Source organism: Equus przewalskii, chromosome 8 (genome assembly GCF_037783145.1).
Source record: "Equus przewalskii isolate Varuska chromosome 8, EquPr2, whole genome shotgun sequence".
Classification (NCBI taxonomy): domain Eukaryota; kingdom Metazoa; phylum Chordata; class Mammalia; order Perissodactyla; family Equidae; genus Equus; species Equus przewalskii.
This window is the reverse complement of record NC_091838.1, coordinates 84979791-85003893: the sequence shown is the minus strand read 5'-3', so window position 1 is coordinate 85003893 and position 24103 is coordinate 84979791. Positions and strand designations below refer to the sequence as shown.

Here is a 24103-nt window from a genome sequence, read left to right as displayed (position 1 = left end):
TAACAGGAGCGGGCAGTGACCCCCACCAGAGAGATCTTCCCCATCTTCTGACTCTCAAAGGGGAGCTTGTGCAGGTCCCTGTGAGAGTCAAGAGGTGAGAAGTGCATCCTGGAGGGAAGGGAACAGACGGGGCAGATGGGCCAGCAAGCATCCCATTTCCCCACATCCCTGACTTCCGATAGTCCTTCTGTCCCTCCCCACAAGGCTGCTATCACATCATTTTCCTTATGCTTCTCCCTCCCGGGTGAACCCTGTGCTGCACGGGGCCTGGAAATCCATGGGGAAGCTGGGGAGAGGGGACCTGGAATAACAGAGGAGATTAACTACCTTCTCTCTAAAGGGTCAAGGTCCGTCCGTTGCCACTTTAGGCTCTCTCAGGAGAGCTCGCTCAGCTGGGAAATAGGAGCCCAGGTCGTAGTGTTGAAGGGAGGAGCAAAGGGACCTTGTGGGAGCCTGTCTTCTTGGGCATAGACTACTTCAAAATTTGACGGTCAGCACCTGGGGAATTAGTGTTCAAGGTCACAGGGTCAGTGAGCACAGCAGTAATGCCTAGTCTGTGACTGCTGGGTCACGTGGAAGGTACTTTCACCACACGTCCCAGTGGCCATCACAAAAACCGGCATCGGAACAAAGGATCTATCATACTCAATTCAAATGTGTTTTTCACTCAGCACATTATAGTGGATTTTTGCTGTGTTTTCATAAGACCTTGTCTTGGCCATCTTTATCTGTTTTTTCCTCTTATAATTTCTGATGTTGCTTCCTGGTGTTGTATTTATTGTGTTATTTTTCTCTTGCAGTAGATGTGCAGAATCTGCTGGTTGTCCCTTACTATCTTTCCATTCTCCCTATCCTTTTTAGAAATGGAATTTTAGCTGAGTATTTGCCCATCCAGACAAAAATGACGATTCTAAGCTGTACTGCAGTGAGATGTGGCATGTGGGCCATGGGCGGAGGGATGTGTGCATCTTCTCAGTGTGTCCTCAAGGTCTCACCTTTTCCTTTTCCAACTGGCTGAGATGGGATGTGGTAGTGCAGCATCTTTGGCCACACAGGTGATGGCCATGCTCTGGGGAGGGTGGAGTCCTCAGGTGGAAGGGGCCTGTGCCCCTCCATCTTCAGGACAGCCACCACCCCCCCCCCCCCGACATGGACTGTCACAGGTGTAAAAACTATTTCTGAACAGCTCTCTGCCTTGCTGAAGCCGGTGTTAGTGTTGAGCCTCTTTACATCAGCTGAGCTTTATTCTAACTAATTCAGAATTTGATACCTGGAAGTAGGGCAGTGCCAAAACACAACCTAATACATGTGGAGTTGGCTCAGTGATCAGGCCATGAGGGCACAGGTGTTACAAGTGGAAAGCTGGCAACCCCTGCTATGCATGGAAAAGCACTTGGTATGACTCTTTCTTGTGATATATTAGGAGTAGACTACATGTGACTAAAACTATAGCCCTAGAGGAAATGGTTGAAAATAGTTCGAAATGTTGGCAAGTGTTGGTTACTTCTTGCCACTTTCAGCAAAGCCATCCTAGAGATGCAGGCTAGAAGAAGGCAGACAGAAGTGCAGGTGGAAGAGAGCACATCTGGACAAGGGGATTTGCCTCTGCCTGTGGCTATGGATCTGTTCTCACCCGGAGTCTGGTAAGTGGGCCCCACAAGGCTGAAAACACCAGCTTCTTCTGAACCCCACATGAAGCTTTGAGAAAGCAAGGCTCTGAAGAGGCAGCCAATGTGCCCCACAATCCTCCCAAATACTCAGAGTTCTTGGCCAGATAACAGGGATCAGTCCAGCATTAAACCAAGCTTTTGCCCTTCTAAGCACAGAGCCCTTGTCACTGCACAGATCTAACGCCCATGAAGATGGTCCTGCCCACAGAGAATGGGCCTGTGTCTTGTGCATGGAAGGTAATTCTGTAAATACTTGGTGGATGAATGGCCAAGTTTAGGCTGCCATCTCACCTGAGTTTGTCAATACAGGTGGCCTCAAGGGAGCCATATTGAGCTAGAGAGATAGAGGAGGATGGTGAGCACATAGAAGCCAATAAATAAAAGACAAGCGTCTTCAGACTTAAACCCAAGACTAGATGGGGCATTTGAATCTGGAGCTGAATAGAAGTGTGTAGCAGAAAAGCTGACCCAGGCCTCCAACTGCCAATCAGGAAACCTCTGCAAAGCTGTGCAGCCTTGCCTAGGGTAGCCTCTCACATCGCTTTGAAAGTAGGTATGGGGATCATGGACAAGGAAGCCCCGCAGAGGGTCAGGTCAGACCTGATGAGGCCCAGAGCCAAGGGACTTCCTCCCGTAGCTGAGTTTGGGCACGAGGGTGCTGTCCCACAGCTCCCTGCCCTGCCAGGGAAAGGGTCTCCAGCATTTATACAGAGGTGCCCATGGGAGGACGCTGCAGACCCTGCAAAAGACGACTGCTAGGCTCGCTTACATATGTGAAAACTTTGCATTCAACACAGCTATGCCGTGTACACAATAACCACATGCCAGACTTATTCTTAGACACTGCCAGCAGACCGAATGCTGCTGTGTGTTTCCTATCCTCCTCCTTCTCCACACTGCAAGCTGCGTGTGTAGGGGCAGGCGACTTGCCCTTCAGTTCTAGGACCTGGTGGAGAGGCTGCACCTTGTCCAGAGGGACTGGATGAAGAGGCATTAGGGACTGGACGGGACTGTGGATTGTTCCTCTTGGCCAGGGGTGGCATCCTGATGCAGCAGGTAGCCACATGGAAAGGCTGTGGCAGAAGCAACTGTCATCCCTATTATCCATTCTCCTCCAAGTCAGCCAGCAGAACATCCAGGGGAGGCACCTGGGTCCCTGATCACTGTCTAGGGGAACTGCCATACAAACTTGTGATTTTACATGAGAGAAAAATATTCGAACCTCAAGTGCTAACACTGGTATTATCCAGGCTTCTAACTTTTCCAGCCCAGCAGTGTGAAGTGGTATCTCCTTGTCATTTAATTTGCAATTCTCTGATGGCTAATCAGCAGAGCATCTCTTCCAACCCAGGGTCTCAAAAATATTTCCTGTGTATTTTTTTCTGCTAATCTCATTTCTTTATGCTTCATATTTAGGTCTTTAGCTCATTTAGAGATGACCATTGTGTGTGTTGTTGGGTAGGAATCCGGTTCTGTTTTTCTCCATTGAGTGAGCTCATTTGCTCACACCTTCTACCAACAACCCACCCTTTGGCCATTGAGTGTGGTGCCACTTTTATCATCTATTAAATTTCCATCTGTACAAAAGTCTGTCACTGAGCTCTTCACTGTGCTGTTTTGCTGTTTGTCAATTCTGTGCCAATACTGATAGCACACCCTCTCCTTCCCTTTTTAGGTTGATTTGGCTATTCACTGATGTTTCTTTTTCTATACACATTTTGAGTTTCCTCCTAAAAATTCAAGTAGAAGTTTGATTGGATTGCAGTAAATCTGTAGATTAAATTGGGGGAAATTTTACATCCTTGAAATACTAAATTGTCCCATCCAAGAGCAAGAAATCTCTCTCCATTGATAGATCATCTTCTGTGTCCTTTACTAGAGTTTTCAAAGTGTTCTCTCTTTGGCCTAGAGTGCTCTTTGTTAATTCCCAGTGTTTTATAGTTTTTCTTGCTGTTGTGGAGGACATTTCATTTTTTGTTACATTATCTGATATGTTATTGCTGGTGCACAGAGATGTATTGTTCCTTTTTCTAGCTTCTTAAGATAAATGCTTTTGTCTTTTTTTTTTTTTTTTTTTTTTGAGGAAGATTGGCCCTGAGCTAACATCCGTGCCCATTTTCCTCTACTTTCTATGTGGGATGCCTACCACAGCATGGCTTGCCAAGCGGTGCCATGTCCGTCCCCCGGATCCTAACCAGCAAACCCTGGGCCGCTGAAGCAGAATGTGTGCACTTAACCGCTGCACCACTGGGCTGGCCCCTGCTTTTGTCTTCTTTAATAATGAAAATGTATTTAAGGTGATATACTTATATATTTTTCTCTAAAAAACATTCAGGGAATATTATATATTTTACACTGAGTTTCATAGGTGTGAGAATGAGATGTTTTCTTTTCATTGCTTTGTAAATAGTCTGTAATTTTCCGGCTAATATCATTTTTGATTCAAAGGTTATGTAGACACTGTCTCGTAAATTCCAACAGTTAACGTGTTTTTGGTCAACTTTTTATCATGTATTTCTAATTTTGATAGTTTTATCCGCCTGTAAAATGCAGAATATTTGTATTCTCTATGTCTAAGTGTATAATGAATTTTTGTAAATGTCCCACGAAATTCCTATTCAAGGAATTTTGGCTTTTCCATCTGTCTGTCGAATCACTTGCTGACGGCGGGATTCCTTTCTTCTACATATATCTCCATGTGCTTATCAATCTACAGCCTGTTCGACTCTAGGTACCCGGTATCCAGGCCCCACGACAGCGGCATATCTGGTTCTCCCCCCATTTCTAACAGGTCATCTTCCGCAGCTAGTTGTCATCTCGTTAGTTGCATGGATACACTCGACCCCAGGCCTCCCACCGCCTAGAGCGGCTACGCTGGCCGGGGCGGGGCGTGCCCGCGTTCCGGAAGTCGGGGCGGGACTTCCGTGGTCCGCCTCGGGGCCTTGCGGCTTCGGGGCTGCAGCCGGTGCGCCCTTCGCAGACCGACCCCCGGAGTAGGGGCCTTCGAGCAGGCCGGGCTCCAGGTCGCCGACCCCGCGCCCGCGAGACTCCGCTGCCGCCGCGGTGGGTTCCGGGCCCGCGGTGCAGGCTCGGACGGGCGGGGGTCGCGGGGGCTGCGGTGGGGCGCGGGGGCGGCCGAGCGGGCGCTGGCCGGGGGCTGGTGGCGGGCCTGCGCGCGAGGCCGCTGCGGAGCGCGGGGCGGGTGTGCGGTGAGTGGTGTCCCGGCGCGAGGGGCGGCGGTGGAGGGGCCGCGGGCGTTCGGCGCGCACGCGGGAGCGGCCCGAGCCGGGCGAGACGTGGGGCTGCCGTTCAGGGCCGGGCGTCCCGCCCGGAGGGCCCGGCGGTGGCGGACTCGGGACGGGGGAGTCCGTTCTCCCCCGTGGAGCGGGCCCGCGAGGGCCGGGCCGTCCTGCGGTCCTTCCGGTCATCTCTGTTCGGCGCCGGGTTGAGCCCTCAGCCGGGAGAGTCCGGTGCCTTGAGTTCTTGCACCGAAGTGCATGTTTCCTCGCTGACCGTCCTTCGCTCCTGGAGGCCCAGTCCTTGCACGGGTCCCTGCGTCTCAGAGTCACAGCAGCTCATGCGGTTAGATGGGGGCCACCAGGACAGTCCAGGCCCGTCCCTTTCGCTCCCTCTGCGCAGTCTGTGCTGCTGTGTGGTGGAGCGTGACCACAGGTCCGGGGATTCGGTGTGGACGTGGTGGGGAGGGGCATTCTGTCTGTCACAGGTTGGTGTCAGTCCCCGAGCCAGAGCCGACGTGTACTGAGGTGAAAAAGCAGGATGTAAAGCGAGCATAGTTGGGTACAGTTTATAATAAAAAAATAAAAATATATATATAGGTGTGTGTGTGTATATATATATATATATATATATATATATATATATTTGTTTGTGTAGGCTTAGAATAATCTGGAAGGATGAATTAGAAGTTGGGAAGGGGAGCTGAGTGGCCGGCAAGGAGGTGTTTCGCCGTAAGTCCTTTTTTACCTTTTGGATTTTGAGCCATCTGACTGCACCTGTTCAGTGACAGTGATAATGATTTCAGGAATTTTAAAATAAAATGAACTAAATAAGTATTGCCTATGATAGAGTCTTCCCTCTGGAGAGGGATACTGAAGGTCCCCCATGGCCGCGGCACCTGCTCAGTTCTGCTGCCGCACAGAGGGACGCCTTAAGTCGGTACTCTGCCTGCTCTGCGCCGTCCCTCTGGGCACCAGGGCCAGGTCAGTCTCCCTGAGATGTTCGGTCAGTTCTGTCTCCTGCTAGCGAAGTGTGGCCAGCGCCTCCCATTCATCAGGCAGCCTTGGCCTCTTATAGTCTTTCCTGCCATGCCCCTGCCCCTGAGCTCTGCCCACACCTCTGTCCCATTTCCTCTCTACCTTCTCCCACCTTTCTAACCAGACTTGTCCTAAGCCCCCTTCTCTGGGCCTGGTCTAAATGCCCCCACCTGCCCCAGGGCTCTGCCCCTTGACTGCTGCCTCTGCCCAGAGCTCTTGCCCACCTTACTGATGTATTTGCTATGACCTGTCTCCTCGCTAAGGTCCCTGAGGAGGATGGTCACTGCTGTGTCCTCACACCATCCCCAAAACAGACCCTGGTGTGTGGTGGGTGTTTGGGAAACACAAAATGCATGTCCAAGAGGAGAAATCCAGTCCTTAGATTGGAAGGCAGTGTCCACAATGGGCTTCTGACAAAATTTCCTGCCTCATCTTCTCTACCCCTAAAGGGTAGAGGGGTCAGTGGTAGCTGTCAATGGTGCAGTGTGAATAAGGGGCCAAGGGGTGCCACCACACTCCTGGGTGGGCCGCTGGACAGGGCATGGTGCATTTGTACAGAGCGAAGGCAGTGGGAGTGGTGGGGGGAATCAGTAACTCCGTCCATGTGGGGGACCCAACTTGTGTCCGGGTGGAAATGCCCTGTTTCCTGCTCAGGGAGCAGTTAGGACTGGAGATGAGCCCAGGTTTGGCAGTTTTCACAGGATAAGGGATGTTGATGCCTCAGGACTGGACAAATTAACCAAGGAAGTTGGTATAGATGCAAAAGTGAAACCTGGGGCACCAGCACGAAGAGGGAGGTGAGGAGGAGCCTGGGAGGGAGCTGCTGGTGCAATGGGAGGACAGCCCAAGAGAGTGGAGACAGGGACATCCTCTGTGGGTGCTGTCAGGAGGGCACAACTCAGACAGACCTGACCATTGGAATGACCAACTGCACATCTGCCGCACACGCTGCCCAGCTTCTGAAACTGCTGCCCCTGCTGTGTGGGAGGCTGGTGGTCCACCCTCAGGGTGTTGTGTCAGGAACGAGGGTGCAGGCTTTGTGGGGGCTGCTCTCCTATCATGGCAGGCCTTGGCCCTTCCAGGAGGTGCCCACAGGGCACTGTGTGCTCATCTTGCCCTGGGTCAGCATCTTACCTATTCCTATCTGTGGCCCTGGCTCGTGAGTCTGTGTCCCCATGGCAGGCTCCCCCTCCCCCTGGGTCCAGGATCAGGGAATGTGGCATTGGTCCCTGACACCCAGCGCCACACCGTACTCAGGCCTGGGCTACAGGGTGGAGGAAGAGACCCCTGCCTGGTGGGAGGATGGGCCCCTGGAGCTAGCCCCTCTGCACACTCACCTACGTCCTTGCTGGTCTCCAGGTCCCAGCCATGCCCAGCCTCAGAGCTCGCCCCGAAGAGACAGAAATGGAGCCCTCAGTTCCTGGACCATCCCCTTGGACCCCCACAGCCCAGGCCTGTGTGAGTGATGCTCCCAGTGTGACCCACCCTGGATCTGCCCTCCGTGGTCCCCTCTGCTGTGGCAACACTGAGCCAAGAACCACCTCCCGTCACCATCAGCAGCCAGGTATTGGGAGCAAGTTTCTCACTGGTGCCTTCCCTCTGGGGGACCTCGTCCACCCCCAAGAGGTGTCTCTGTCATCATTAGGGGTGGGGTGCCTTGTGGACTTGAGAGGCCAAGACTGGAGGTCAGCAAGGAAGTTACCTGGCCCCTGGCGCCCTAAGCAGGACACTAGTTCCCCTCCCCCCCCATAGAGGGGTCGTCATGATGGTCGTCAGCTGTGCCTTGTTTAGCCCAACCACCAGGCTGGTGGTGGTCCTATGACCTCAGAGTTCTGCCATAATCCAGGCCTTGGTTCTGTTCCCTCCTGGCTGCACTCACACTGCCCAGCTGCTCCCATCCCCTTCAGAAGCCTATCAGAGGGTCCTCCCTGAAGGCTTTCTGGCTCACCTTTTCTGGACCCTCAGCAGTGATTAGGATGGATACTCAGCATTAAGCTTTCCTTACTGACACTTGACAGTGGCTGTTTTACAAGAGGACACTATTAACTACATGGCACCTGTAATTACAGCCAGGACATCTGGGCGGTGCCTCTGTAGCATCCTGTGACATCCTGGTCAGACCCTGTGTGGCCAGGAAAGGTTGGCCTAAGGGCAGAGATGGTGCAGTTCAGTCCTGGGTGTGCTGGAGGAAGGCAGTGGATAGAGAGTGAGAGACCCCAGAAAGTGGCCCTGAGAGACAGACCTGCTGACTGTCTTGGGCAGAGGCAGAATGTCAACCAGATGGCCAAAGGGATGCCAGGCAGAGAATGGGAGGGAGGCCAGGACCTTGCTCCAAAAAACACCAGGTTGATGGTACCTCATATTTAAAAAGCCATTGCAGAGCAAATTAGTAGAGTAGGCAGTTCCGAACACTCATTCCTCCACATAAACATAAAAATACAAGCAGAAGCTGTCAGGACCAACTTTGTCAGAAATCTGAAAGTCAGGTTTACAGCAACTAAGAGAATGCTGAATCAAGAAAAAAACTACTTATGGGGCCCAGTGGCATAGTAGTTAAGTTCGTGTGCCCTGCTTTAGTAGCCTGGGGTTCACGGGTTCAGATCCTGGGCACAGACCTAAGCACCGCCCATCCAGCCGTGATGTGGCAGCGTCCCATATACAAAATGGAGGAGGATGGGCACCACTGTTGGCTCAGGGCCAGTCTTCCTCACCAGAGAGAAAGAAAAAGGCAACTTAAAAATGGCAGGAGAGCTTTGTGGTGTTTTTACTTGTTCATGCCCCAAACACTCCCTGGCTCAGTAGCAGTCTTAAAGTGAGCAGCCTGCATTCCCAGTGTGGGACCCTGGTTCTACTGGGAACAGAGCAGACCTTATTCAGAAATTATTTTGTTTGTTCTAACGTGTGTAGGATTAGATTAAGGTTTGATGCAAAGTGCTCATCTCTGTTTTGCCCAACTCAGAACTTACTCAAGGCAGAAAAGCAGTGGGCTCAAACAACATTGTAAGGTGAACTAAAACCCCACAGCCACTGGCAACATCACCTAACAGTACAGTTAACCATGTAAAGCCTAGGAGGGAAAGCTGGGGAGATGAGGGCATTCCAAGACCCCCTCATACATCAGGGAATTTAGGAAAGACAGGATGTGTGCTCACAAAAGACCTATGAAGGTTGTAGCTTCACCTCTGGCTGATCTCCAGGACCTGTGAAGGCAGGAAGCTGAGGCAGAGTCATAAATGATGTTGGAGAGGCGCCCCAGCACAGAGCCAGTCCACAGAGACTGTGAGAGATGATTATTTTTCTTTTAATGTTGGTGTTCAAGGAAGTCTCTGTCAAAACACTAGTGGAACACAAGCTAAAGAAACAGAGACCTCAGTGACCACACAGGACAAGGAATGCAGTCCTTGCAAAAACAGTTTGGAAAGTCACTAAATGAACAGACAACTGTAGCCTTCAACACTCAAGAACAGAAAACCCTGGAGGAGGGAGAGAGTGATTTACAGAGTTACCACAGTATATATTCAAATGTCTAGCCAAGAACACAAAGACGCAGGAAAATATGGCCAACCCATTCAAAGGAAGAGAAATAACTGGCATAAATTGTCCCTGAAAAAGCATAGCTTCTTGACAGACTTTAAATCAACTGTCTTAAATGTGGTCAACGAGTTAAAAGGAAACGTAGAGAGAACTCAAGGAAACCAGGAAAACAAAATGAGACTATCAATAGAAGACTTTAAATTTATGTAGTTAGAAGTATATGATTTATATTTATATAACTATAAAAAATATAATTTATATTATATATAATTATAGAAAGGAACAGAATAGAAATTCTACAGTTGAAAAGTACAATAACTAAAATGAAAAACCCACTGGAGGGCTTCAGCAGCAGATTTGAGCAGGCAGTAGAAAACCAGAGAACTTGAAGATGGGAGAATTGAAATTGTCCACTCTGAGGAGCAGCAAGAAGAAAAGTTGAAGGGTCTGGCCCGGTGGCACAGTGGTTAAATCACACGTTCCACTTCAGCGGCCCAGGGTTCACCAGTTTGGATCCTGGGTGTGGACATGGCACCGCTCAGCAAGCCAACATATAAAGTAGAGGAAAATGAGCACAGATGTTAGCTCAGGGCCGATCTTCCTCAGCAAAAAAAGAGGAAGATTGGCAGCAGATGTTAGCTCAGGGCTAATGTTAAAAACAAAAATGTTGAAGAAAAATGAACAGCCTAACCGACCTGTGGGATACCATCAAGCAAACCAATATATGCATTAGGAGAGTCCAAGAAGGAGGAAAGAGAGAGAAAGGAGCAGAAAGAATATTTAAAGAAATAATGGCCAAAACATCTCAAGTTTGATGAAAGACATTAAATCTACACATCCAGAAAGCTCAACAAACTCCAACTGGGATAGATTCAGAGATCCACATCAAGACTCACTATAATCAAATTGTTGAAAACAACAACAGAGAAGCACCCATCTCATGTAAGGGATCCTCAATAAGATTAACAGCCAGTTTCTCATCAGGACCCATGGAGGTCAGAAGGTAATGGGATGACATATTTAAAGTGCTGAGAGAAAACAACCTCAACCAAGAGTTCTTTATCTGATAACATTATCCTCCAAAATGAAGGAGAAATTAAGACATTCCCAGATAAACAGAAGCTGAGGATATTTGTTACCAATAGACCTGCCCTACAAAACATGCTAAAGGGAATCCTACAGGTTAAGATGAAAGGACACTAGACAGGGACTCAAAGCCATACAAAGAAATAAAGATCTCCGGTACAGGTAACTAGCAAGGTAAATATAAAAGCTGGTATTACTGTGTTTTTGGTTTATAATTCCACTTGTTATTTCCTACATGATGTAAAAGACAAATGCATAAAAATAATTATAAATCTATGTTATTGAACACACAACATATAAAGATGCATTTGTGACAACAGCACAAAGGGAGGAACAGAGCTGTATAGAAGCAGAGTTTTGTATGCTGTTGTAACTGAGTTGGTATCAATTCAAACTTGATGGTTTTATTTTGGGGATCTAATTACAGTATGGTGACTGTAGTTAACAATACTGTATTATATACTTGAAAACTGCTAAGAGAGTAGATCTTAAAAATCCTTACCACAAAAAAAAGTAACTATGTAGGTGATAGATGTTAATTAATGTTACGGTGATAATCATTTTCCACATAATCATATATCCAATCGTCACATTGTACACCTTAAACTTACACAGTATTATATGTCAGTTGTATTTCAGTAAAGCTAGAGAGGGAAAACAGCTGGGGAAACAAACTAGATTGTTTTAGGATGTTAAGATGTTAATTGTAATCCCCACGATACCACTAAGAAAGTGTCTTAAACTATACAGAACAGGAAGAAAGAAGAAAATCACAATGGTACACTGCACAAAATAAACTGAACCCAAAGGAAGACAGCAATAGAGGAAATGAGGGATAAAGAGGTAAAAGGTCAAAACGAACAGTGAATGGCAGAAGTGAGTCCTCCCTTACTGGTGGTTACGTCACATGTAAATGCCTTAAACTGTCCAGTCAAAGGCGGATATTACAGAATGGGCGAACAGGCATGGACTCAGCTGTGTGCTGTGTACAGAAGGCTTGCTTTAGATGCAAAGACACACATAAGTTTAAAGTGAAAAAAGATATGCCTGCAAATAGTACCAAAAGAGAGCTGGGGTGACTTCGCAAATATCAGACAAAATAAACTAAGTCAAAAACTGTTACAAGAGAAAGAAGGACATTGTATATTGATAAAAAGATTGAAAACATTTAAAGTCTCATCTCCAACCAATAACAGCAGGAAAATTGGAAAATTCACAAATATGTAGGAATAAAAACAACACTCTCTCAGCCAAAGAATCAAACAAGAAATGCCAAGGGAAATTAGAAAATACCTGCAGACAAATGAGAACAAAAGCACAAAATACCAGTAAAACTTACGGGATGCAGGGAAGGCAGTGCCAAAGGGGAAATTTATAGCCATAAAAGCCTACATAAAAAAGGAAGATTGATCAGTACTGAACTTTACATCTTAAAGAACTACAAAAAAGAAGAGCAAACTAAACCCAAGGCTATCAGGAGGAAGGAAATAAATGTTAGAGCAGAGATAAATGAAGTAAAATAGAAAAACAGTAAAGGATCAATGTTGATTTTTTGAAAAGATCAATGAAATTGACAAACCTTTGACAAAGAAAAAAGACAACAAAAATCAGAAATTAAAATGGGGACATTACTACCAACCTTACAGAAGTGAAGAGGAATATGAGAGAATACTGTTAACAGTTGTACACCAACAAATTAGATAACATAGATGAAAGATATAAATTCCTAAAAAAACACAAATTAGGGGCCAGCCCTGTGGCCAAGTGGTTAAGTCTGCATCCTCCGCTACAGTGACCCAGGGTTTCACCCGTTCGGATTCTGGGCATGGACATGGCACTGCTCACTGAGCCATGCTGGGGTGGCGTCCCACATGTTACAACTGGAAGAACCCACAACAAAAAATACACAACTATGTACTGGGGGGCTTTGGGAAGAAAAAGGAAAAATAAAATCTTTTTTAAAAAACCACGGAAATTAACAGGGTCAGCCCCGTGGCTGAGTGGTTAAGTTCACATGCTCTGCTTCGGCGGCCAGGGTTTCACCAGTTGAGATCCTGGGCACAGACATGACACCACTCATCAAGCCATGCTGAGGTGTCTCTCATATAGCACAACCAGAAGGACCTACAGCTGGAATATACAACTATGTAGTGGGTGGGTTTGGGGAAAAGAAGAAGAAAAAACAGATTGGCAGCAGATGTTAGATGCCAATCTTAAAAAAACACACACAAATTACCAAAAGTGACTAAAGAATAGGCAGGAACTCTGAACAGACCTGTGGCAATTAAAGATTTAATCAGTAATAAAAACCCTCCTAACAAAGAAAAGCCCAGGACCAAATGGCTTCACTGGTAAATTCTACCAAACATTTAAGGGAGAATTAATACCAATTTTTCTCAAACCCTTATAAAATTTAGAAGAGCAAGGAAAGCCAAATAAAGACATCACAAGAAAAGAAAGTTACATATCAAGATCTTTTATGGCTATGGATGTAACACCCTCAACAAAATACAAGCAAACAGAATCCAGCAGCATATTAAAAGTATTTTACCCCATGACTACATGGGTAATAACCCTGGAATACAAGAGTGGCTCAGCATAAGAAAATCCATCAGTGTCATTTACCATGTTAATAGAATGAAGAGAACAAACCACAATCTCGATGCAGAAAAAGTATTTGACAAAATCAAACACCGTTTCATGATTAAAAAAAATACTCAGAAAACTCATAATACAAAGGAATCTCCTCAATATGATAAAGGGCATTCATGAGAAACCCACAGCCAGCATCATACACAATGGTGAAAGATTTAAAGCTTTTCCCCTAAGATCAGGAAAATATGCCTGCTTTCACCACCGCTATTCAACATTGTACTGGAAGTTCTAACCTGAGCAGTCAGGCAAGAGAAAGAAAGACAGGACATTTAAATTGGGAAGAAAGAAGTAACACTATCTCTGTTTGCATAAGACATGATCCCATATATAGAAAATCCCAAGGAATCTGTTAAAAGGCTGCTAGAGCTAATAAATGAATTCAGCAAAATTTCAGGGTATGGGTCAACACACAATATCACATGTGTTTCTATACAGCAGCAATGAGTAGTCCAAAAAGGAAATTAAGAAAACCAATTCTTTTATAATAGCATCAAAAAGGAAAAAAACCCTACAAATAAATTTAACCAAGGAGGTGAAAGATTTGTTTGCTGAGAACTACAAAGCATTGCCAAGAGAAATTAAAGAATACCTAAAGAATTGGGAAGACATCACATGTCCACGAGTTGGACTGCATAGTGCTGTGATGTCAGTGCTGTCTAGAGCAATCTCCAGATTTGATACAATCCCTATCAAAACACCAACAGGCTTTTTTACAGAAGCAGGAAAGTTGATCCTCAAATTCATATGGAATTACAAGGGGCCCCAGATAGCAAAAACAAGCTTGAAAAAGAACAAAGCTGGAGGACTCATACTTCCCAGTTTCAAAACTTACTACAAACCTGCAGTAATCAAAACAATTTGGTACTGATGTAAGGATAGACATGCAGATCAGTGGCATAGAATTCAGAGTCTAGAAGTAAACCCATACATCTGTGCCCAATGGATTTTCAACAAGGCTGCCAAGACCATTCATTGCAGAAAGATAAGTCTCTTCAACAAGTGGTGCTGAGACAAGTGAATATCCACATGCAAAAGAATGAACTTGTACCCCTACCTCACACAGAGATAAAACTTAACTCAAAATGGTCCAATAACCTAAATATAATAACTAAAGTCGTAAAACTCTTAGAAGAAAACAGGTGAATTTTCATAACCTTGCGTTTGGCAGTGGATTCTTAGATACAATACCAAAAGCATAAGCAAAAAGAAGAAGATAGGTAAATTGGACTTCATCAAAATTTAAAACTTCTGGGCATCAAAGGACATTATCAAGAAAGTGAGAAGACATCGTACAGAATGGAAGGAAATCTTTGCAAATTGCATATCTAGTAAGGGTGTAGTACCCAGAATATATAAAGAATTCTAACAACTCAACAACAAGAGACAAACAGCCCAATTTAAAAATGGGCAAAGGACTTGAATAAACATTTCTCCAAAGAAAATACACAAATGGTCAACAAGCAAATGAAAAGATGCTCAAATTCATTAGTCATTTGAGAAGTGCAAGTCAAAACCACAATGAGATTACCACTTCCTGTACCCTAGAATGATTATAAGTAACAAGTGTTTTGAAGGGTGTGAAGAAATTGGAACCCTAGTACACTGCTGGTGGGAGTGTAAAATGATGCAGCCACTGTGGAACACAATTTGGCAGTTCCTCTAAAGTTTAAACAGCATTACCGTATGACCCAGCACTTCCACTGCTAGATATGTACCAAAGAATTGAAGACAGGTGCTCCAGCAAGTACATGTCTATCATGTTCACAGCAGCACTATTCACAATAGCTAAAAGGTGCAGACAGCCCAGATGTTCACCAGTAGATGAATGGGTAAACAAAATGTGGTATATCCATGCACTGGAATATTGTCCAGCCATAAAAAGGAATGAAGCACTGATACATGCTGCAATGCAGACAAACCTTCAAAAACGTTAGGCTAAGTGAAAGAATCCAGGCACAAAAAGTCACATGTTATGATTGCATCCATGAGATGTCAGGAGGAGATAAATCCAGAGAGGCAAAATGCAGATTGATGGTTGCCAGGAGCTGAGGTGGGGAGGCATGGAGATAACTGTGATGGGAAAGGGGCATTGCTCTGGAGTGCCGGGAGTGTTTGGGAACTAGATAGAGGTGGTGATTACACGGCACTGTAAATGTACTAAATGCCACTGAATTGTTTGGTTTTTTGTTTGGTTGGTTTTTTTCTGAGGAAGATTCGCCCTGAGCTAACATCTGTGCAGTCTTCCTCTTTTTGCATGTGAGCTACTGCCACAGCATGGCTACTGGCGAGTGGTGTAGATCCACACCAGGAACCAAACCCAGACCACCAAGGCGAACCCTGCCGAACTTAACCACTAGGCCACCGGGGCTCACCCTGAATTGTTTATTTAAAACAGTTAATTTTATGTTTGTGAATTTCACCTCAATAAATTATTACATAAAATGAAACAAAAGCTGCTGTGTGAGAGATGAAAGATTAGTGGAGCCCCCACCTGAATGTGCAGGGGCACATGGGGGTCTGTAAGGCAGGTGGCTCAGTGAGGCACTGGGGGGTGCAGTTGCTGCTGTGCCACTGGCAGCATCCTGTGACCACAGGCACACGTGGCATTCGCCCAAGCTTGGCTTTCACTTGGGTACTTATCTAAAGTTGTTTTTCACAAACCTGGAAGCTACTCATCATGAAGGTCTTCAGTGAGCATTCTTCTTGGTTGATGCCGTAGGTTTAGTGTGTCCTAGAAGGGCTCAGAGTCCTCATTCTTTTGTCCAGTTGGTGTCAGTTGTGGGGTCAGCAAGGACAGTGCAAGCAACTGTGTTTGCCTTCAAATCTTTTGCTTTGCCTTTAAACCCAAATTCTACTGGATTTTTTGTTTTTTTTAGATTTTCTTAAGGAAAACCATATTTCTGATTTTGTATTTCTTTTCAAAAGAGGAACTTTCATTATTTCTTCCAAGAGTTCTTATGTTGCAGAGAATTACATCAGATTTAACAAATCCAAAGTGACTTCACCTTCCTCACCCACAGGACTCACTTTCGTTTCCTGTCTAAATAAAAGACTTCTAGGCCGACAGTGGCTCAGGCCCCAGGACTGTTTCCATTGCCGCCACCTGAGCCACACAAGTGACTGTCTCAGTCAGGGCTCAGCAGACTATGGCTGCAGGCCACATCCAGCTGGCCAGTGGTTTTTTATGAGCTGTGAGCAAAGACTGGTTTAGAGAGTTTTTAAGGATTGTTAGAAAGCAGACCATGTGACAGAGACCATACAGCCACAAAGCCTCAAAAGGGTCCTCTGTGACCCTTTACAGGAAAGCTCTGCTGACTCCTGTGTGTGCCATCCCCTTCTGGTCCTTTCTCCACATGCAGCAAGAAGAGAGCGGGGGCTCCCTGGGTCAGTTGCTGGGGGCAACAGGGGGCATAGTGAGCCCCAGGCCATCCTGTCCAGACCCTTGTTTCCTGCTGCACCCTCCCTTCGTGACTCCTGGGAGCCTAGCAGCATGTGGGCATTTCCTAGACACCCTGAGGCAGGGCTCCCAGCCTGAGGGAGTGAGGCTCACTGGAGGACACGGTCAGCCTGTGTGCAGCGTGTGGCAGTGGGCCTGCCCCAGGGTCAGCAGGAAGGTAAAGCACGTCACCCACATAGGAGAGAGGCCTGGCACAGACTCCATGCAGGTGACTGGAATGTGAAGTATCAGCACCAGATGTGTGCACATCTGAGACATGCTGAGCATGTGACCAGCCAGGTCTGCCTTGAGATCACTCTGGTGACTCCAAGGAGAACAGAGGCATCCATATGAGGCAGGAGAAGTTCCAGGCAGTGTTGGCCCAAACTGAGTGGTAGGTCAGAGGGCCATGGGCCCAAGGAGGCTGTGTGGTGGGGGGTGTTTCACCCACCCACTGAGCGCTACTGACTGCAGCCAGACGAGTGGCTGCCCAGACCCAGGACACGGAGCCCTGTCAGGGAGCGATGGCGGTTGTGCAGGAGATGGCCAGAGGAGGCGCTCCAGTGAGGTATCTGAGCAGAGGCCAGGAGGGAGGGAAGGGGAGCATGAGAACCATCCGGGGAGGCTGTTCAGCAGGCGGATCCTGAGGTGAGCGTGTCCACCTGCTGAGGGCACAGCGGGAGGAGAGGTGGGTATGAGCGTGGGAGGGCCTGGGAGAGTCTTGAAGTACCTGGTGTCACCGGGCTGTCTGGGCATGAGGGGAAGGTGGGGGACCAGGTAAGCTGCTCAGTGTCCAGGCAGGAAAGGCGGCAGTGGTATGGATAAGGGGTTCAACTTCAATGAGACGGAGACTCAGGATCTTTGCTGAGGTGAGAGATCCAGGAGAGCGAGCGTTTCCTTGTTCCTTCAGGCGGGAAGAGAGAAGGGCGAGGTGCCGAAGCCCTTCTGGTGTGGCGAGGAGCCTTGTGCATGTCTCCACCTTCCCAGAGAGACGCAGCCACTTCAGCATTGTAGCATAGCGTGAAATCACCCAGCTAACCCAGTCAGGTCTCTTAGTGGGTCTTAAGGGGCAATAGTGGCTTTGGCAGGGCAAGGCCTCTGAAGGGGCCCCTGTTGAATGAGACAGACTCTGATGCTTCACACAAGTCCCCAGCACAGCCCTCAGCCCACCACACCTCCGGAACCAGCTCTGCTTTTCTGAAGGGAGGGGGCTCCTTGCACCTGCTGGTGGCGGGCCCACCCCCCACACTGGCAATTCCTCAGGCAAAGTCTGAATGCCGTTAGTTGGCACTAGGAGGACAAATGGAGGCTTGAGAAACTGACACCACGCATTGTGGTCAAGAAAAAGGAGTAGAGCGTTCAACAGTGTAAGGCGAAGTGTGTACTGCTTTCCCTGTGCACATGGGAGGGGTGAGCACCTGGGTGTGGAACACACTCCAGGTAGAGCTGACAGGACTTGCTGATGACCTGCTGCGGGCAAAAGGAAGGCAGCTGAGGGGCACTAGGATTTTGGCCTGAACCAGTATGGAGATTGCTGGTGATTTTCTGAGATGGGGCTGAGGGTCAGTCTTCGTTGCTCGGCAGCCTTGTCCTCTCGGAGCTCTCACAGCCCCTCCCTGGCCCCCTCAGGAGATCTGGGACTACCACCCCCAGTGGGTCCCACACCCCTAGACTCACCTGTGTATTTTCCTGTTTCCTTCCAAGTGACTTTGTCTGTCATTTCAGATTGGGACACCAGGACTGAAGGTAAGGAATTTCTTCAGAAGGAGGAAGTTTCTGAGAATTTGGAACTACAGGCAGGAATGTCAGAAAACTATACCAGTGATGTTTCCCAGGCACCTGAGCTTGGAGAACTCTGTGACGATGTGTTAGAAGGAGACTGGGGAGTCCCTGATGACGAGAGACGGGTGGAGTCCCTCTGCCGGAAGGAGGACTTCACACCAGTGGCCGTGCTTCCTAAGGGCCCTTTAGCAGAGAGTGAGCTGGACTCGGATGATTTTGAGAGAAACTTCAGTCTGAGCCCAAACGCAGTGGCATATCCGGGAGTCCCTGTGGAAGAGAGACTGCCTCCGTACGACCTGTGTGGCCAGAGCTTCCAACACGGCATGGACCTGTCTAGCTGTGAGGGGCTTCGCACAGCTGAAAGCCCATTCATTTGCAATGAGTGTGGGAAAACCTTCAGCCAGAACTCAGTTCTTAGGAATCATCAGAGGTCTCATGTGCGTGAGAAGCCGTATGAGTGCAGTGTATGTGGGAAGGCCTTCAGTGTGCACTCAAACCTCGTGAGGCACCAGGTGAACCATGGTGGAGAGAAGCCTTATGTGTGCAGTGAATGTGGAAAGGCTTTCAGCCAGAGCTCGAGCCTTAAAAAGCACCAGAAGTCCCACGTGAGTGAGAAGCCCTATGAGTGCAGCGAATGTGGGAAGGCCTTCAGGCGGAGCTCAAACCTCATCCAGCATCAGAGAATCCACTCTGGGGAGAAGCCGTACGTGTGCAGTGAATGTGGGAAGGCCTTCAGGCGAAGCTCAAACCTCATTAAACACCACAGGATCCACACAGGCGAGAAGCCTTTCGAGTGCAATGAGTGTGGGAAAGCTTTCAGCCAGAGCTCACACCTGCGGAAGCATCAGCGGGTCCACACTGGAGAGAGACCTTATGAGTGTAACGAGTGCGGCAAACCCTTCAGCCGGGTCTCCAATCTCATTAAGCACCACAGGGTCCACACTGGAGAGAAACCCTATAAGTGCAGTGACTGCGGAAAGGCCTTCAGTCAGAGTTCGAGCCTCATTCAGCACCGGAGAATTCACACTGGAGAAAAGCCTCACGTGTGTAGTGTGTGTGGGAAAGCCTTCAGTTACAGCTCGGTGCTCAGAAAGCACCAGATAATCCACACAGGGGAGAAGCCATATGAGTGTGGCGTCTGCGGGAAGGCCTTCAGCCACAGCTCAGCCCTCATTCAGCATCAGGGCGTCCACACAGGCGACAAGCCCTACGAGTGTCACGAATGCGGGAAGACGTTCGGTCGCAGCTCCAACCTTATCCTCCACCAGCGAGTTCACACTGGAGAGAAACCCTATGAATGTACTGAATGTGGGAAAACCTTCAGCCAGAGCTCAACTCTCATTCAGCATCAGAGAATCCATAATGGATTGAAGCCCCATGAGTGTAACCAGTGTGGTAAAGCCTTCAATCGAAGCTCAAACCTCATCCACCACCAGAAAGTTCACACTGGGGAGAAGCCGTACATGTGTGTTGAATGTGGTAAGGGCTTCAGTCAGAGTTCACACCTTATTCAGCATCAGATAATCCACACTGGTGAGAGGCCCTATAAGTGCAATGAGTGTGGGAAGTCCTTCAGCCAGCGTTCAGTCCTTATCCAGCACCAGAGGATTCACACTGGGGTGAAGCCCTACGACTGCACTGCTTGTGGGAAAGCCTTCAGCCAGCGGTCGAAGTTGGTCAAGCACCAGCTGATCCACACCAGGGAGTGAAACTGAGTGTGCTCTCCCTCCAGCTCACTGGCCGTGTCTCAGCCTCTCCAAGCTCCCAGACCTGAAGCCAGGCCCACCCGCTGCCCTCCATGCCACGTCTCTCCATCCACAAAGCTGGGCCCTCTTTTGAGACGTCCTTTACAGGCTCCCTTCCCTCCTTCCCCCTGCTGTCACTCCTGCCTCATGTGCCCTCTTGTTTCTTCTTTGTTTTGTTTTACGTTTTATCATCAGACTGCCATATTTGTTAGGAGGGAAAAGATGATAGAGGCTGCATATTCATGAATAGAGTTTATTACTGTAATCAAATGTAACCAAAAAAGTAAACTGACCTTTGGTTCAGGATAACCACAGTAATTCTGTTGTCTGGTAATTAGACATAAGGAATGAGTTGTTTGTCAGTGGCTGTAATTGATATTCTGTTTACAAAAAGTCAGGCCGAGAGTTTTCAGGTCTGCTTGCTGTCACCCTCCCCCAGAGGTGGTGTGTACTCATTACCACCAATTCCTCCTCCTTTCCTATTCTTTCTGTAATTGCACACAGGACTCCCCCACTGTTCCCTTTCCTTTGTGTCCATCTGCAGTCTCAGGTCCTGCTTTCTCCTCACAGCTCCACTGTGACTCAGGTCCCCATGGCCCCACTTGGGGCTGCTGCACAATTATGCATTCAGCTGTTTCCCAGCCTCCAGTTCTGTGCCTCACGGTCCCAGCTGTCAGCCCTGCAGAGGCCAGCTCTCTCTCTGCCCGTCTTGTTCTCCCCACAAGCTCCCAGGCTCAGTTTTTTCCCAGGTCCATTCATCACTAGAAATTTATGGAGCACTCACTAGGTGCCAGGACCGTGCCCCCCCCCCCCCTTCAGTTTCCCAGAGCTGTGCTCCTGCTCCCTGAGCGAGGGCATCTTGGCCCAGAAGCAACATGTCTGCCATGAGGGAAGCCCCTGTATGCCAGCCAGCAAGTCCCAACCTGGGGGTGTCATAGGATGGATGGATGGATGGGTGGGTGGAGCATCTCCTGCATTGTTCCAGGAGGAAATAGGCAGATGAGGTCAGGTTTGGTAGTTATGGTGGGAAGGTAAGTGTTTGGCTTCTATGTTTTCAAGGAAGTAGAGGCAAGGCTGTCAGTCACAGATAGGGAAGAAGTGGGAGGTTTGAAGAAAGAAGAAAGTGTGGAAGAGTTGACTCAAGGACGCAAAGGTTGGCCCATCAGCTTGGGCCAAAGGCTGCCTACCCTCATCTCAGAGACCATCCAGAAGAGCCCGTCACCACTCACCTGCAGAGGCACTGCTCGCCACACTCGCCCCTCGGGTTTCCGCACCCCTTCCCCTCCACCGCAGCCCCCCTTTGCCAAGGCAGCACCCTAGACAAAAAACTGCCACATCACAGTTTGGATGACAACCTTGCCCTGTTATCCTCCAGCTCACTTGGTTGGTCTTCTCATCTTGTGGAAAACTCCAAGGTGCTTTCTCATTGTCAGGTAACCCTCTGGCTTTATTTCTCCTTGTCCAGCCTGGCTGTGAGCATTCCTTCTTTCAGTAAATACTTGTTGAATGCTTGCTATATGCATATAAACAAGACAGACAAAAATGCCTGCCCTCAAGGAGTGTACATGCCAGTGGGGAGAGAAAATGCCCTAATGGTAATGATTGCTGTGAAGCAAACTAAGGAGGAGCTGGGGTGTGGCTCAGTTTTAAGTGGGGGCCTCACTGAGATGTACTCTGAGCAACAACTTGAAGCAAATAAGGACCAGTGAGATGGGGGGGCGGGGGTCAGTGAGAATGGCCGGTGCAGAGGCCCTGAGCAGAAGTGGGCCTGGAACATTGAAGGATCATCAGAGGTCAGGTGGCTAGGAGTAGAGCAAGCAAAAGGAGAAGCAGATGAAGTGAGCGTGATGGCCTTATCGCGAAGGGCCTTGTGGCCATGACCAGGACTTTGGCTTTTATGGTGGGTGAGATGGGGAAGTGCTGGAGGGTTTGATGTGACTTCCATTCAACAAGATCATCTGTGTGGAGAAGACACTGGGGGCAAGCACATGTCTCTCTCTGTCACACCCTTCCTGACTCCTTTCACCCCTTCCCCAGCCTTATTATTTTCCTTAAAAGACCCTTAAGTATTTAAATTCCTGGTTTATGTGGTAGAGAAACCGAAAGAGAGATTGGGGAGTGGAGACGGGAAGTGGAGAGGACAGAGAGGGAGAACCCATCACACTCCATGCTGGGACTGGGGTCTGAACACTGCTCCCACCTCCTAAAACGCCCATCCCTCTCTTACCGTGTTCATCCGTGGACTCCCGCCCTCCCTGCCCTGGCTACTACTCGCGTCTCAGGACGGCATTTGTTAAAAGGACTGAAATCGCCCAACAAGTGAGAGCTAGTGCCTACCCTGCCCCGTCTTGTTGCTGCCAATCCCCCAGTTCCTTCTTGTGGTCTGGGGGAGTTCTGGGTACTACAGAGGCAACTGCCATCCCTGATCACCCCGTGCAGGGGCAGGGCCAGCAATGAGCACATCACTAGGCGGCAGGTGGTAGACTCACACACCTACAGACATGTGCCTGTGACAGTGTAACAGCCATGATTCCAAATGGAGCTTCCCCAATTAAATTTTTAAATCAACATCATTTGAGAAAATGCACATTTGGAAAAGGGAAAAAGTTATCTCACACAATTTCACCACTTAACACATTCTCTAGGGACACCGCTGCAGGGCTGAGTCATGTTCACCAGGCTTTCTGGGGCCATCTGTGCCTGCATGCAGGATGCTGAGAATCCCAAGCAGGAAGCAATGAGGAGGGAGCACAGCAACTGTCCAGGGATCTACCTCAGACCAACAGTGGAATGGGCAGTCCGAGCCTGAGTTTTGATGTTTGTTGACAGCATTTAGCCTTGCCCCCTACACACCCCTTGTGCCGACATAAGGGCACACTGGTAAGAAAGCCTGGGTGCTCCCTCCCTTGATACCAGCAGAAGATTCAAACCACTCTGCTCGAACGTGGGGGGCTCGCCCCAGCCCCACCCCAACCACAGTAAACACCCAGGCCAGTCTCCTGTCCTCATGCTCTCAAACCACTTTGGACCCGCCCTACCGGCCTCAGTCATGTAAGGAATAAACCTTTTCATACCCTCATGGTGTGTGTGTGGCATCATCAGTCTTGACATCAGAACCTAATTTGGGGTGGCGTCCATCTGCCTCTGTAGGTGAACATGAGAACAGGACTTGGCTCTGCGAGCAGACAGTCTAGGCGATGGCATCAGCCCAGGGAGCCACCTTCTCTTTGGCTCACTTGCCAGCCCTTTGCCTGCAGGCTGGTGTGCACTCAGCCGTGTTGCAAGTGTTGCATTGTTGAGTCCAATGGAGCCTCTGTTACAGATTTAGCTGAACAAAATCAGCAGGTTTGATAATTGGTGTTTTAGAGACAGAAGTATGGGTTTGGGGCCCTCCTTCAAGTGGCCCTGGGTTCTGTGTCTGATCCCAGGCCTATCTGTATGTGAAAACAGAGCTGTGACTGACTCGGCTCAGAGGAGAGACTCCACCCTGTGCAGGAGGTGCATCTTTTGGGGGGAATACGCAACACTCATGAGAGCATATTTGGGGGGAGGCATTTGGTGGCATGCTAAGGAAGAAATGTATCAACGTGAGTGCAGTAGAGAGGCCTCCCTGAAGTATATCCAGTGACCCCAAGAAAGGAAGGAAACCTGGATACAGGGTGAGGAAAAAAACAACCAAAACAGGGGTCCACAATTTGACCCACTGGAAATTCAGAATTTACTAAAAGAACTTATGTGACAAAAAGATGAGTGTCTTTCGCGTCTCTATAACATGGGTTCTGAATTTACATCTGAAGAAATGCACCAGTTGGCAAACCTTCAAGACTTGATATCGGGTGTCAAATTACAGTTACACCTGGGGATCCCATCACATTTAAACACGGCTCCATAATTATGACAGAATCACTGAATATAAAATAG

The 24103-nt window shown here is 48.3% G+C and overlaps 1 protein-coding gene across 4 annotated transcripts; it reads left to right on the top strand.

The window, feature by feature from the left end:
- The first annotated feature begins 4566 nt into the window (after positions 1-4566).
- Positions 4567-20496, top strand: ZNF16 (zinc finger protein 16). Of its 4 annotated transcripts, none has more exons than XM_008526186.2 (3): positions 4567-4733; positions 7304-7508; positions 18381-20496. In XM_008526186.2, the coding sequence occupies exons 2-3, from the start codon at positions 7313-7315 to the stop codon at positions 20144-20146; spliced, it is 1962 nt and encodes a 653-aa protein (XP_008524408.2). In that variant the 5' UTR covers positions 4567-4733; positions 7304-7312; the 3' UTR covers positions 20147-20496. The 4 variants fall into 4 exon arrangements, with proteins under 4 accessions (XP_008524408.2, XP_070488493.1, XP_070488494.1 ...); XM_070632392.1 differs by having other exon boundaries at positions 4578-4733; positions 7304-7402; XM_008526187.2 differs by lacking the exon at positions 4567-4733 and adding an exon at positions 5565-5638.
- Positions 20497-24103: the final 3607 nt, after the last annotated feature.

Excerpts from the sequence above, each read along its gene's own strand:
- ZNF16 (XM_008526186.2), top strand. The coding sequence starts at position 7,313 with ATGCCCAGCCTCAGAGCTCGCCCCGAAGAGACAGAAATGGAGCCCTCA. Across the intron at positions 7,509-18,380 it reads CCGTCACCATCAGCAGCCAG|ATTGGGACACCAGGACTGAA; the intron begins GTATTGGGAGCA and ends CTGTCATTTCAG.